Genomic DNA, 16,180 nt, shown 5'->3' on the forward strand with positions numbered 1-16,180 from the left:
TTTTTTAGGTTTGTAAAACTGGCTGCCAGTGCAATAGAGGCTTTTTGCTAAACAAACAAGGAAAATGTGTACTTCCCAAAAACTGCTGAATCTGATCGATTAAGAAAAGATTTCTAATTAGAAAAATTAGCTATCAATGTTTTTAATAAAAATTTCAAAACTTTTGACTAATCTCTTAGATAAATCTACGAAGATTTATTGTAAATATATATAAAATAATAAACTTTAAATAAAACAACGTTCTATATTCTTTTTAATAAATATTAATCGGAAAAGTAAAGACTAATTTTGTGTAAAGTTTATATACATATATCTCTCAACAAAAACTTTAATTCCATGTGTAACTCAATTCAGTTACTCGATTTTCTCCTCTCTTATTCACGTACACGTTTCTTAATGGTTGTTCGTCGTACTATAATAAATTTCGGGGCTTGTCACCGCTTGTACGTGATACATCGTTATTGGTAAACGATACAACATAAGAAGAACAATAATAAATCACATCGTCTTACAGAAAACACGATTTCAATTCGTACACTTGAGTAATTGATTACGTTGAACATTTAATTAAAGCTATATTCCAAGGGCCTTCATTTTTTGGTACATCAATAGAGGTGCACGCTGTTTATTCTTATTGATTTCACGTTCGTTCTGAAGTTTTACAAATGACTTGTCAAGTTGAAAATAATGAATTCCAACATAACAGTGTATTACGTACTTGAGTAGTATTTTCTATAATATACAGGGTGAGGTACTTAAGACTACATAGTATACGTAAAAGAACGTTTATCTCTGTAAGCATAATTAATATTAATTTTTCATATATAGAACCCTTTAGTTAAAAATTCCTTTAAATTTGCATTCAGAGAAGTCTAAGAAAAAATTAATATCTTTTTTAAATTAGCAAATAAATTAATTTTTATATTCTTACTTTTCAGGTGTATAAGTACCTCATTCTATATATGTTTTGGTGCTTTTACACTCTAATAAGAAAACAAGAATATTTTAGTACGTTTCGATTATAAAAAATATTATGTAATGCCTTTGTATACAAAATTGCCCTCGAGTGCATTGACCCCGTTACTTTCTAGAGAAAGACTTGTAATTCTTGCTGGAACAGCAGACTTTACACAATCTTAAAAAACAAGCTGCTAAGTGATCACGTCGTTATTGTTAGATTTTTGGTTCCCAAATATTGATTCAGTGATCAAGTTAAATGAACCAAAGAAACTACCTAAGTCTGCAGAAAGCCACCGACAAAGAATGACAATTGCATTGCAATGTCTCTGTTTTGCGTCAGAGATTGTACGTACTAATAAGTAAATCGTACGAAACACATGTATGCATGATAATAGCTGCTTACAATCCAATACCAACGAGAACTATCGTTAGCAGGATTGCAGTATAAAAGCAGATTCCACTTGAAAATTTGTATCAGTTGTGAACAAAACGAACCAACATGTCTTCAAAAGTGCTTTTCCTTCTTTTTCTCATCGTAGCCATGGCTTCAGCTAGTAATTCATAATTAACACTTATTTCCACTATAATTTGCATATATTTCGAATATTCTTATTTGACTGTAAATCAATTTCAAATTTAAAGGTCCAAGATGCAACGTAAACCAAGTATGGAACAGATGTGGATCAGCTTGCCCTCCAAGATGTAACCAACCAGATCCTGAAGGTTGTATTGCTGTATGTATCAAATGTATAACAAAAAATATTTGTAAAAATATGTAAATTATCTATAAGAAACAATAATTACTACGTAATGTACTTTAGGTCTGTGTAGTTGGCTGCCAGTGCATACAAGGATATCGACTGAATTCTCAAGGAAATTGTGTACTCCCTCAAAATTGCTGAATCTAATCGATTGTTATAAAACTTGGCACCAGAAAAACTATACACGTGTCGAAAAACAAATCTGTAAAATGTTAGACTAATCTTTTGTGTTCAGTTACGAAGATTTGTATAGTAATTATATGAATAAACATTAGATGTATGAACAATGTTTCATTATTCAATAAAAATTCACTAGAAAAATGGAATAATTCTGTAAAAACTTTAAAAATAGTTACACGAAGCTTGGATATTATGTTTGCCAATGTAATTATTTTAGTTTATCATTTTTATCCTTGTAAATTTTTTTTAATAGTGGTTCGTGTCGCACCATAATAAATTTCCACTGGAATCATTACTTATTACGTGATAAATTTGTTATTGGTAAACGCTAAAACACGAGAACAATAATAAATCACGTCGTTCTACAAAAACAAAAAACACTAATTTGTATTCTTGGCTAATTGATTACGCCAGCGTTTAATTAAATTCTATTCGTACGGCCTTCATTTTTTGGCATATTAATAAAGGCGTGTGCTGTTTGTTCTTACAGTCGAATTAACGCTCGTTTTAGAAATTTATAAATGTTTTGGAAGATCATTAATATTTAATTGCAACATAACAGTGTGTTACATAACTAGGCTATGTTTAATTTAACTCTTAACACACTTTAATCCTTTGGCAAAAATATATTTCATCCTATTCTTGGTTGAATTAAAAAAATATTCATTTCTAGATTCATTATTCATTTTTAAAACTGTCTAACAGAAAATTACACGATTCTTCTTTTAATAAAAATTCTCCTTGAGTACACTGGCTCCATTTTATCCTATAGGCAAGCTTCTCGATTCTTGCCAAGAGAGAACATATTTTTCACAATATGACAAACAAGCTGTCGAGCAAATGCCTCATTACTACAAAATTTGTTGCCTTCCTAATATTGTCCCATTGCCCGAATAAATAAAACTACTTAAATTAACAAAAAGCTGCAATCAAATCTACACGCTTAATTTGTAACGTCGCAGGGTTTTTATCAAAGATATGTCGAACAGATAAGTTTACCTACATACACAATTTTATAAATGATTTACAAGTGTGCTTGATGACACTTGTTCACAGTCCACAATATTAATCGAAGTTGTCATTAATAGGATTGCGCAGTATAAATACTGCTTACACTTGGAAATTCGTATCAGTTGTTTATAAACCGAATCAATATGTCTCCACGAATACTTTTCATTCTTTTCCTCATCGTGGCTGTAACTGCTGCTGGTAATTTATATAATTACGAGATTGTTATAGTGTAATTGTTAAATTTTATGAATTTTAACTTAACTTTTACTCAATTTTGCATTCCAAGCTCCAAAATGTGGTGTGAACAAAACGTGGACGAGATGTGGCACGGTGTGTCCACCAACCTGTAAGCGTCCTCACCCAACTATTTGTGTCAAGGTACGTATCCATTGTAACTAGTTTGTTTGGTTGAATTTTTTAAGTAATTACAACGTCATGTGTGTTTAGATGTGTGTAATGGGCTGTCAGTGCAATAAAGGATTTTTGCTAAATTCTAAAGGAAATTGTGTACTTCCTCGACAATGTTGAATATTTAATCAATTGCAATAATATTCTTTTAAACAAACACACTCCAATGATTTACATGCTTAAAAAAATTTTACAATGTTAGATTAACTTCTGACAAAATTTTGTAATTATAAAAATAATCTACAGATACCTCAGAATTGTATTCTTTTTGTTAATAAAAATTGTTTATACAGAAGAGTTGTAAAATTTGTAATGTTTAAAAATATTTGCAATCTAATTTTCAGTTTGTCTTTATTATCAGTGTACTTGTTTTCTAATGGAGTTTCACTGTACTATGTGATAAATTTGTCAGGTTTGTGTGTGATGCATTTTAGATCTTTATTGGTGAAGAATACAAAAGTAGAAGAATAAATCAAGTCGTCTGGCAGAAATCGTAAGTTTAATTATTCTAAAGTACTATATAATTAATTACCTTGAACGTTTAATTAAACTCTATTCTCACGACTTCATTTTTTGGTACATTTATAAGGCACACGTTGTTTACCCTTACAATCGAATACAAACTCGTTTTAAAAATTAAAAAATATCCTAGACAATCATTAATATTTAATTACAACGTAACAGCTAGCATGTTACATAAATAAGGGATGTTTTTTGTTTAAATTGTAAAAAGTTTTAATCCTCTGACAGAAATATGTTTGGTACGGATCTGATTTTAACTAGGAAAATGTTTCTTTGTAAATTAAATTGTAAAATAATCCAAAGAGCATTACGTAACACGTACTTAGTACTTTTTACAGAATACTCCTTGAATACACTGACCCTGCTCCACCCTCGTCAAAGCTTTTTAATTCTTACTGCGAAAGCAGCTTTTTTCACAATCTGTGGCAAACAAGCTATTGAGCAAGCGAGTCGTTATATATATTATTTAACTTTTTGCCTCTCTAAATATTATTCTACGGTACATACAATATATCATAATTAATTTACTAGAATTTGGTGTAGGACTCACCATAAGTTATTAATAACAACAAGAGCTCGCATTGCTCGATCAACATTGCACTGTTTGCGTTAGAGGAACCTGCGTTCCACCGATTAAGTGGATATTGATGATAAGGTGGCCTGATATTTTTCCTCGTAATTTCCTAGTGCTTTGCCAGATCGAGATATGCGGAAGTGATACGTAATAAGGGAAATACAAGCATGTGTGATAACAGCTGTTCGCAGTTTAATATTAATGAAAACTGTTATTTGTATAATTACAGTGTAAATGCTATTTATTCACTTCAAAAAATTCGTATCAATTTTTGAGAAAATAAATCAACGTGTCTCTTCGACAATACTTTTCCTTCTTTTCCTCATCATAGCTATATATATATATAATACTTGTAAATGTTAATAAGTATCATTATGTAAAAAAATTAATTTTTAGCAAATTAATTTTGCAAACTGCAAGCATGGCTATATATTTTTTATAAAGGAGTAACATTTGATTCTCCATAAGTAACATTAAAGTTAGTTTGGGGTGGTGGACCGTTCTCAAAATGGATTGAGTCAGTCTGATCTCGGGTTTCTACTTGCTAAATACAATTTTCGTACGAACGATACGTGCTAACGACGTAGACTGTGCTGCTTTGCTGCTGAAGCCACTGCTGTTGACGGTAATTCATTGAGTTATGCAGATTAACAAACTAACAACGGAATTAACCGTGCTGGGGTGAATGTGTACGTTCAAGCGACGGAATACATAATTCCTAAGAATATTCGCAATTTGATAGAACCACGGCAAAAAGCAATTGTGATTATTTAGTTTGAAAAGAAAATAATGCAAAGATACACAACAGGATACTAATTTAATTCGAGAAAATACACGCTAATAGCAGTATTTATGAGTAATTGTTGAAATTATTTGAGTGTAAGCAAAAAAATTAACACGTTGATTTTGAATCTGAATGGAGCTGGCGAGATGAATGTAATAACGTAATTAATGCACGAGCATTCAATTGAAAACCAGAGTCCTAATTCCAAGTAATACAATATTCTGGGTGTATATGACCTAAATAAACATTAGAATTCATAAATGTAATTAATTAGGTTATCGAGCCACAGGTATTTCTCAAAATTCATTCGAAATAATTGAATATTATTTTTTACGAGTTATAAATTTGAATTTGTGTAAATAAACAAATCAAAATAAAATGAATAAACTAATTTCAGTTATACTGCACCAAGTGACATTTCTATTGCAAAATATTTCAGTGCTCGTTAAATTTTAACTAAATTATTAAGTCTGTTACAACCTTTTGACTTGTGAAATAATTGAAACGCTTGGTTTTTGGTAATTTTTATAATAAATCTTAATTAAAAAGAATTAAAACATATTTATATAAAAATTGTATAGCTCGACACAGCACGTATTTACAAAAATAAATTGTATAGAATCGAGTAATTTTAGTAGAGTATATTAATGGACGTGATTAAATATTAATTTAAGGCAAGATATACACGAAGACGTACGATAAGTCATAAAAGATTTAAAGAAATGACGTTTAAAGAATTCTGTCAAGCAGGATGGAGGGGTATAGCGCGAGTATTTTAGGTTGACCTAGCTAAATGTCAGGGGAGGTTCAATTATCTAATGGAATATTGGCAAGTAACTCCAAGTGCAATCGGGTGGTCGGGGTTAGAATTAGAGTTGGTTGTGTGAGCGAAGAAAAAACAATAAAGTGGGAATACAGAAGGAGTGGGAGCAGGAGCCACACTGGTCTATGTTGAATGGTGAAAATAATTGAATTGACATCTTGACAGTCTCGAACGGTAATCACAGAAAATTCTCACTAGCAATCTGCTCAATGTTTACTTCATTTTCTCGTTTAATGGATCAGCTGGATCGAACTTGTATGCATTACTTAACCGTTCATGCCGGATGAACTAATGAACTTTTGACCTGGTCGCTCTTCGCACGCTAAACTCTCATCTTTACACACGCTTCGAGCTCACCCCAAAGGTTCCCTTACCAAAATAATAAACCCCTACTCACCGATCTCACGTGGTAATCTATTTTCCATTTTCCTTTATTTTAATTCGACGTCCTTGGAAGGAATGCACGTGAATAATTTGATAAATTAATTTTTTTAGTATATTGTTACGATTTTTGCAATATTGATAATACATATGAAATAATTTTTTTAAAGGTTTTATTGAAAAACTATATATAGTTTTTCTGGAAAAGCTACGATTTTGCCTTATGCAATAATTAATTATTTATTATAACAAACAAGATAATAATAAGTGCACGCGATACAGGGACTACAAGGCCAGGAATAATAGATTTGATAGTAAAAGATGTGTCTTATACTGGTATTATCAGATTTCAGTGATAAGGAAGTACGTTAACAGCCAGGAAATTGTTTGTGTATATTTATATAATTTTAATCTTATATTTACTTCGATATATTAATTGAAGTTTCTTGTATTTAATTTTTTTTTTTTTATGACCTCAGTGAACATTAACAGCATTCGCTAGTTTGTGTTAATCTTTGTTAGATTTTGTTGTGTAGAAAGCAAAACAACGTTTCAAGTTTTTATCAAGATAAGAGAGTTTATGGTAGGTATATATTGATATAGCAAATATTCCATTGTTTATAATTACTTCCAATTAGTGCAACAATATAATTAAAACTACTCCATGAGAGTTTGTTTGGTTTAGAATGCAATTGTGATGAATACCATCTCGTTATCAATCGAAATATACGATAAAATAAAGAGATGTGTATAGTATTAGAATCTACTATCAATGTAAGAATAATAAGTAATTATTATTAATTTTTTAAGACATGATAATTTATTTCATTAATTTTTTGTCATTCTTTCGTTTCAACACGACGAGTCATATACTCCTGAATAGCATGAGGGACATCTAAAGGACTAAAAGAATGTTGGGACCTACATTACACTCCACCATTTAAAAAAGTTATGAACCTAACGTTACTTGTGTATATATAATCACAAAAAATTAAATTCCAAACTCAAAGCTTTTATGCTTAAAAATTTCACCTAATTACTACAATCTACAGATAAATTACCATAGCCAATTAAAACTTAATTCATCTAAAAATACATATCTATTTTTTTATTATTCATTTGGATTTTAAAACTGCCAAAACTACTCAGTAAAAATGGTCAAGTTTTAGAGGAAAACATCATTTCTCCTATCAAAACTCTCGTTGCTTCTATATACACTCTCACAATTGAATTCAGTATCACTCCATTGTAACAGGTAAACCTCTAATTTCATCCTAAAGAGGAATTTGATCAACGAGTGATGTAGGACTGAAAATGGTCAAACGTATATATATATATATATTAGGGTGGTCGTTAAAAAAAATTTTTTTGGCGGATCCCCAAAAACCACTAGTATTTGATGAGAAACTACAATGGTTGAAACCTGTGGCCTGAAAAATGATGGAAACACGTGCCTCAATGCGATCAAATACAATTTTTGAAGAATTTTACAGTTTTTCGCAGATAACTCATTAAATATTCGATTCTATGAAAAGAAGCATATAACCTTTTCTCTGCAGAATTAAATTCTACACAATAAAGGTTCTATACATTTTTCTTGTAGAATGCATACTAATCGAGATATTCCTGAAAAATCGATTCTCTTTTTCGTTTATACACATTATATTGACATATGCTCATATGAGTAATTATTCTTATTTCGCTGTAGTTACACATTTTATTTCTCTTAATTTAATAAAATATGGTAATTGTACGGTAAACTAAAAATAATTATTCATATAAACATATCAATATAATGTCTATAAACAAAAAAGAGAATCGATTTTTCAGGAATATCTCGATTAGTATGCATTCTACAAGAAAAATGTATAGAACCTTTATTGTGTAGAATTTAATTCTGCAGAGAAAAGGTTATATGCATCTTTTCATAGAATCGAATATTTCATGAGTTATCTGCGAAAAACTGTAAAATTCTTCGAAAATTATATTTGATCGCAATGAGGCACGTGTTTCTATCATTTGTATCAGGCCACAGGTTTCAACCACTGTAGTTTCTCATCAAATACTAGTGGTTTTTGGGGATCCGTCAAAAAAAATTTTTTTAACGACCACCCTAATAAATATACATCAGCTGATAAAACAATGCAAGGGCTTATACACATGTGTAGTTTGTACATTTGACAAACTCATAATATACTTCTGGCTACGATGACCAAGCTTTTCAGATTTTCTATGTTACATCTGATTTTCTTTACACAATAAATAAATACTCGTACAGCTCCAAGCTAATAATAAATCACTCGTAAACAGCATTAATTTTATGCAGATTATCACGAATTTCGAGTGACTCGTGCAAAATTTCTGAAAGGTCTGAAGTCTCGACGAGCAAGGATTACACGTTGGAGCGTTGTAGAGCTGCGTCATTTTTCACAAGGCAGTGAGAAATGGCAAAATGCGAAGCGAGGAAGAACAGACGCAGACACTTTAAGAACGTGTGAACTTTTGACCCAAGCTCGCTGCTTTGTGTCGCTCTACACGAAACTTACCACGATATCCCCTATGATACCTTTCTAATATTTACAGCAAAAAATACGAGGAATGACGTCATCCATTCGTATATAAATTTTAACGAATCACTCGTGTCAAAGAAATTGGCAATAAGATTTTTTGTCATTCAAATTCAACAGCAAAAAAGTGACGAGTATCGCGAGTATAAAATATCGGTTAAGCTTTGGCTGGTCAGGAAACAAACGAGTGAAATAATAAAGTTAGATATAGAACTTTTTTTTTTGTAATATAAACGTAAGTTAATTAAACGTTTTCCCCGCGTATTTAATATCACGTTGAGCTAACATGCTGTATTAAATCTCGCAATATCGTGCCAAAGCACGCGGTACATCGTTATAATATGAACTCAGTTTGTAACATAATATGTTATACTATAACTAGAGTGTTGCTAAAGTGCCCTTCGCTGTATGCACATTCAGCAGAAAAGTATACTCTGCAAGATTCGAAGATTGAATTAATGGTTAGAATTATTAATTCACAATTTTATTGGTAAAATTATACGTTTCCTGTTTAAAAAAAAAACAACATTCTCCTTTGCACCTGATTAAATTATTTATTATTCATGCTTTTGCCTCGATCGTGCCATATACTTCGTGACTGAGCTGAGATTTCGAGGCTGCTTGTTCTACTAGAAAGGGAGTAAGTGGAGCAAGCAAATTTTTAGTCAGACATTCGTCAGAGTGCTTGAAATTCGACATGGGATGAAAATAATTGTTCCCAACGCGATTTGGATTTTCTAACCCACAATTTCTGCAGGAACTAACAAGCTTTCGGTCATAAATAATAATTTTGAAAGGATCAGGAGTGATAAAGGACTAAGCTTGTCGAGACACGTTTTGGTGTAACCAGGATGCATTATTTATATGTGAGACTGAATGTTATTATTAATTCTCTGTTGCAATGTTGTGAATGAACATTTAGTAATGCTGTGTTTGCTCTGCACAATGATCACGCGATATTTCTAGTATAATTACAGTTCTAGCTTGTGCTTTGGTCTCGAATTATCCACCCAACAATTTGTAGTGGAGATAATTATGCTCAATCTAGAATGTATGTTGATATGAAATACAGATAACGCATCGTGCCCAGTGCAAGCCTGAGAAGGGCTCTGCTTGTAATTATTGTAAACAAATCGTGCATTGTTTGAAACAAAGTGTGAATGTACATGAGAATTTATAGGTAAGTAGAGGAAATTAAAATTGATCAGACTTTTGATTACAGGAGCACAGAAATTTAACGTTAATTCGTTTTACGAGGAACTCGAAGCTTGTTGCGGCCAAAAAGGCTTGGTTTGTCGAATCAGAATTGTACTAATCAGATAACAAGTCAATTTCCTAGCTCGAGCCAATAATCCAACACATCTGTGCCTCGATAATATTGCGTAGCTGTGCTTGTGCATAAATTATACTAAAAGCGATTGATACGATGACACCTCTGCCCTTCGTATTCAAACGTCCATATGCTGTTTACTTAACACTACAGCATTGGGATAAAATACGTCAAATGTGGAATTTCTTGGAAACTCCATGTGCGAAGAGCAAAATTTCATATACTCAGTGCTAAAATTGGAGCAGAAATATTTTTCCAATAAACAATTTTAATTCTGTAACAAAAAATAGTAAAATAGAATTATCAGTACTTGAATCCTACAAATAATAAATTATACTTACAAATTAATTTTCAATTTTTCAATAACTTTTTTAAATACATTTTTGTTCAAAGGAAAATATTACAATTAAAAAAAAAATTATTTTTATTGCAATGTTTTATTGTTTCTCTTGAATTTAAATATTTCAAGGACTCTCAAAGCAGGTAGGGATGATCAGGATACTTGGGATAACTGGACATGCATGGTAGGACATATTGGGGGCAGGATCGATACCAAAAGAGAAAGTAAATATTAATTGAATCTGAATCGTAGAGATGTCCAAGGCATCCACTGTATTAAATCGATTCACATTGAAGCTTCCAATCAAATGAACAGACAACGCCCGGATGCTCTTGGCTTTATTTACGTATTCACGGTAGCTCCGACTGATCGTTGAGTAGAAATCAGTCGTTTCCGCTCAGTACCGAATAAAAGCTCAACGTATTTGTTAGAAAATGCTTGGAGCTCGCTCCAGCCAGTTCCAATTCCTAATCACAGCCTGCAAAAATCAAGCAGCTTTTGTATCGCATAAAAATCATCCTGATATCACTTTAGATGGTACATAATTATCAAACTATTCTATTAAAAATATGATCAATCGACGAAGCATTAAATTAGTATTCGAGGATAAGCTAATAATAAACTCGCAGTAAAACGTGGAATTAAAACGAGTAGTGAACAGTTTGTTATTTTTGGAGCAAATATCAGCTGCTGAACGAGGCAAAGATTTGCTCGCCGTGAATGATTATTTTGATAATCCAAATAGACTGAAGATTTCGAATTATGCAGCAGTAAAAAAAGCGATAAAGGCCAAAGCTGGCACAAGCTGCTCCAGATTATACATTTCAGCAACGTAGCAAAGAATTTCATGCAAATCAATCACAAAAAGCTGGAAGAAAGATTGATGGCATCAACTGGATTGTTTCACTTCGATTTATAGCACGTTTTCTTTTATTTGCCAGATATAGGAGCCTATAGAACTTTATACGATACTCGTGGGGAAAAAAATAATTTTCTTTTATGAAGATCGATGAGGAGGAAGTTAAAAGAGGTATAATAGGTTCGTGCACAGTTGCTACGATTTACTCTTCTCGGCTAAAACCTGCTGCTTTTTGCCCTATTCCAGCATCAAGCTGGTAACTTGTAATCGTAATTCCACTGTGTAAGCCTGGGATAGCTCGCTGTTAACTTTAGTATCCACCATAAAAACTTTTAACAACGACTGTCACTATCTCACCAACATCATTTTACTAAAACAGTATCGACAAGCGGATAACGTATTCTTGTCGATATTTTCAAACTACTTTGCATTGGAACGAGCAATTATAATAATGAAAAATTAGAAAATCGTGAGACGTGAAGTAGAATAATTTATTTGGTCGTAATAAAATATTTTTAATTATTAAAAATACTTGGAGTTTAAATAACAGTATCAGACATCATCTGTTTAAAAGAGTATTTACAAGTGGATAACGAAATCTTGTCGATATTATCAAACTACTTTGCGTTACAATGTTTAATTATAATAATGGAATATTAGGAAAATCATGTGAGACATGAAAAGAATTTATTTTATCGTAATAAAATATTTTTAATTAATTACAATAATTAGAGCTTAGTTAGTCATATCAGATTTAGACGTGCATTTATTTCGTCTTTACGAACCTATTAATTAAAAGCACATTCGCAGAAGCTCTTCACTGTGTAGTTAAATTGCCAATTTTCTCAACTATGCACGATGCAGTTGTATTGTCCTCCATGCGAAGCTCAGTACTTGAGGAGAATTGCGTTTGAGTGAAAAATTAAATTATATTCTAGTTCGCTGCGATTAGACCAATCAAGATACACGTTTATTCGAGTGGAACTAAAAATTTAGTGGTTTGGTAAAACGAAAGCCTCGAATAGCTTAATGAGTCTTAGATAAGATATTTGATAGTTTGTGGAAGATAGTATATAGATAGCTGGAGGATTATTATGGTTACGTGGAATTGTCCATGCACATATTATATGAGCAATAACCATCCAGCAACGCTTAACGTGAAACACTATCTTAGTAATTAATTCAATAATGGAAGAGACGTGGTTTATCGTTTGTCAATAGAAATTCTAATCCTCTATATTTCAAGGACGCTATATATATATACTGGGTCAGATTGATGGTAGTTTCTTATGGAAGTTAATTAAATATAGAGAGGAAATTTTGAAAAATATATATTTCTTGTTAATAAACAATTCTGGGATTTGCTTCTATTATAAACAAAGCTGACATGTATTTTAAACAATGGAGATTTCGAGGAATATGTTTTGGCCTATCAAATGCAACATATTTTAATTATTATAATAAAGTAGTTTTGGAAAAAATAAAATGGGATTGATGGTTAGTTGAAGTTCTAATCAAGCTTGGAAAAAATTTACATCAGTAATTTCACCAAGAACAGTATAAGTAGTTTTTTTTTCAAATGTTACAGTTTTACGATGCACTGACAATGAAAATGTTGCATCAGACTGGAACAAGGTATAATAAAAGGTGTACATGATAAAGGCATTCGAAGTTCACAAACATACACTTTATTTTCGTGATTCAGTAGTAAAAAATTGAAATTATGCAGTTGCTCATATGACATATACAATTTGAAAAACTGTTAAAATATCTTATTCTATTCTACTTAATAAACTTTAGTTTACTTGATTAACTAGTTACTCTACTAGTTTAGCAATATTATTGTAAAGTTCAAACTCGATAGTTGTAATTTTGTGTTCTAGTTCGTGTGTCGATAAGTAAAGATTAAATCTCGGATTAAACTTATACTACGATACATAGCAAATGTTTGTAAACTAAGCTTCCAAATGTTTATTATAATAATTGAATAATTACAATAGTAATTATTTTTTAAAGAAATTTGTTACAGTTAACAAAAACCCTATCTGGGCTTAAAATCCTGTGCATTCCCTTTAAACAGGACATGGACTTAACTGGTTGGTCAAATTGGCTTTGTACAGACTCATCCTTCTCAAAGTGGGAAGACCAGTTCTCTACGTAAGACCTATGTCACTGAAATTGGACCTCTTAGTCCATTTCCACAACCAAAAAGCTCGATACACTCGCTCATTTATTATCAATCAATCAACGACACTGCTTTATCTTGTCTGACTATACAACTACTCAAACTACTTCCACCTACAAAATTTTATTTTCTTGATCAAGTGAAAAATTTTTAAATTGAAGAGACAGATTTACGCATTGTTTTGCCAAGAACTATGAGATTATCGTGCGTGAGGATAAATATTAAAACTGAATTGTGATGCTGAAAGAAATATTATAGTAGGATAAGAGGAGGAAACATAATTTGAAATTGAAATGAAGGTATGTACGTGTGTGGGGAAACGGGAGGAGGGGGGATACGCAAGGAGGAAATATTTACAGTGCTTGGGGCGAATGGCGACAGGTCGGGATTGGACGCTTGAAAAGGACGAGCAGTCTTGTTTACATAACAACGTACAACAGACGAATAATGGCGTGAATACGAGCTGCTGCAGGCTCCTTTTTGCAACTCAATTTCGTCGCGAGGCGATCATCGCAGTCGATTGCGTTAGGCGGTCTCTCTGCTCTCCTTACCTTACAGTAATGATCGACCGACCTAGCTTTCTCACTTCAGTACCTTCCACCAGCTCGCTTATCCAGAATAAGAAACACAAAAACTTCCAGAGAAAAAGAAATAAACTCTGCCTGGTTGCCGTACAAAACTTACAATTCTCGTAAACTTTTTATTATATTCATAATTAGCAGTTACGAGGATTAAGGAAGGATCTAGAAAATTAAAGGGTGAAAAGTCTATGGAGTTTAAAAGAGAATTTAAACAAAGTGTGCGTTGGAATGTACACTTAGTTAAAACCAACCAAAGCGAGTTAATAAATTGACAAGAAATTAAAGTCAAGTTGCACATTATATTTCATTGGCACACTAGTCAAATATAGATTTCTTTAAGCATAAGGTTTTTTCCTGTATTTATATCTACGTTCTTTACGATTAAAAATTGTTATTCACAAGTAAAACAAATAAAAAATATTCTCAGATACCTCAGAGTTGTAAAATCTTTGAGCGCTTTGAATAGTAGTGTGATTCAAGCTTGACTGGTGTAGTATCAGTTACAGTGGCATGCCGTTGGCGAAGAGGGCGCGGGTCACAAAGAAAAACAGTAACGGTCACGAGACGTTTACGTTCTTCGGTAGTAGAAACATTTCTAGGTTTATTTTGGCACAGTTCCAGGACAGGACGACGGCTTATCGTAATTTCATGGCTGCTTTGGCACGATTAAGCTTCAACAGTCCGTAAAAGGTAATAGAAGGGTGGATCTGAATCAAAGCACCAAAGGGGGTATTCCCACAGGAAAATTAATTTTCCTCGTGTGATTGCCTGGATGACGCTGGTTACTCGTCAGTTTTTCAGTATATCCAACAATTGTCTCGTCATTTTTCTTCAGATTGTTTTGCAATCATTTATTATTAGATTCGTTATAATTATAAGGATGATGGCAAACTCTCTCCCAAGCAATATTAGAATAAAAAGTGTAAACCTTTAACAAAAAGAAACTGTTTTGTTAGGTTAGAGCGATAAGTAAGTGAGTTTGAAGTTTATTGTAAGATTCGCGATCTTTTGAGTATTTACACTCATAGACATGCAATATGGGAAATGAGAGAGAAAGAGGAAGGATATTATGGTTTATTATTTGCTTAAAAGCTTCGTGTTAGTCGACGCTACTGGCTGAAATAGACTATTACTTAAGAAACCGACCCCAAAAGATGTTTGACCTGCTTCTGCGTCTCGTTGTCCCTAAATAATACGCTCGTAGCAGTTTACTGATGACGGTAAGGGGGGAAGGAGGAAAGATGAAAGAAAAGCTTTTCGTGTCCTGTGTATGATTTATTGTTATCGTTATCAAAAAGAAGCTGTGTAGCGTACGATCCAAGAATGTTCGGTGGAACATTAGATTGTATTGCTAAACACATTTAACATACGACTTCCTGGTGAAAACGTATGCTTCTACCTATTATCATTATTCGCAATCAATCTTACTGCTACGATGGATTTTTAATAGTTGTGAAGGTTCAAGATGACTAGCAGTGAACTTGTTACGTGCACCAATATAAAGTGGCAGTGAAGTGAGATTGTAACCTTATTACATATACGAAAAGCTCACGTCAGGAATGACAAAATGTACCCATAGATGACGCTGATAGCATACAAATGTTCTACCGGCATTCTCACTTGCACAATGTTGCGTTGGTATCCATCAGACCTATCAACGATTGGGAATTGGAAGAAATAGCAAACGAATGACTTCATATAGGTTAGGTTTGAAACACCAAGGGGTATGACGAATTGAGAAATTTGATACAAGCTTAGATCGCTAATGTGCTAATTATATTGGTAGCTCTGCGGCTTGTTTACTTCGAATGTTTGTTTGGAATGGTAAACATTCCTGTTCGCATTTGCACACAAAGTTTGCACACGTGCACAACACTAGCGCCAACAGTGAGCATAAGCGAGAAGTTTCGCGTA

At 32.5% G+C, this 16,180-nt stretch overlaps 2 protein-coding genes across 2 annotated transcripts in view; one reads left to right on the forward strand and one right to left on the reverse strand.

Moving 5' to 3' along the window:
* Nucleotides 1-16,180, reverse strand: part of LOC136775315 (protein qui-1) — an 82,044-nt gene that overhangs the window by 62,530 nt on the left and 3,334 nt on the right. The window lies entirely within an intron of this gene.
* On the forward strand, nt 1,424-3,615 carry LOC136775796 (serine protease inhibitor swm-1-like). The gene is made up of 7 exons (XM_066730871.1): nt 1,424-1,514; nt 1,603-1,694; nt 1,782-1,857; nt 1,957-1,973; nt 3,035-3,110; nt 3,199-3,290; nt 3,360-3,615. The coding sequence occupies exons 1-7, from the start codon at nt 1,460-1,462 to the stop codon at nt 3,438-3,440; spliced, it is 489 nt and encodes a 162-aa protein (XP_066586968.1). The 5' UTR covers nt 1,424-1,459; the 3' UTR covers nt 3,441-3,615.

The sequence above is a fragment of the Prorops nasuta genome, unplaced genomic scaffold (assembly GCF_024137725.1).
Source record: "Prorops nasuta isolate Cenicafe-Biocafe unplaced genomic scaffold, Cenicafe_Pnas_1.2 PNAS00008, whole genome shotgun sequence".
In the NCBI taxonomy this organism is placed as follows: Eukaryota; Metazoa; Arthropoda; class Insecta; order Hymenoptera; family Bethylidae; genus Prorops; species Prorops nasuta.

Excerpts from the sequence above, each read along its gene's own strand:
- LOC136775796 (XM_066730871.1), top strand. The coding sequence starts at position 1,460 with ATGTCTTCAAAAGTGCTTTTCCTTCTTTTTCTCATCGTAGCCATGGCT. Across the intron at positions 1,695-1,781 it reads ATCCTGAAGGTTGTATTGCT|GTCTGTGTAGTTGGCTGCCA; the intron begins GTATGTATCAAA and ends AATGTACTTTAG. Across the intron at positions 3,291-3,359 it reads ACCCAACTATTTGTGTCAAG|ATGTGTGTAATGGGCTGTCA; the intron begins GTACGTATCCAT and ends ATGTGTGTTTAG.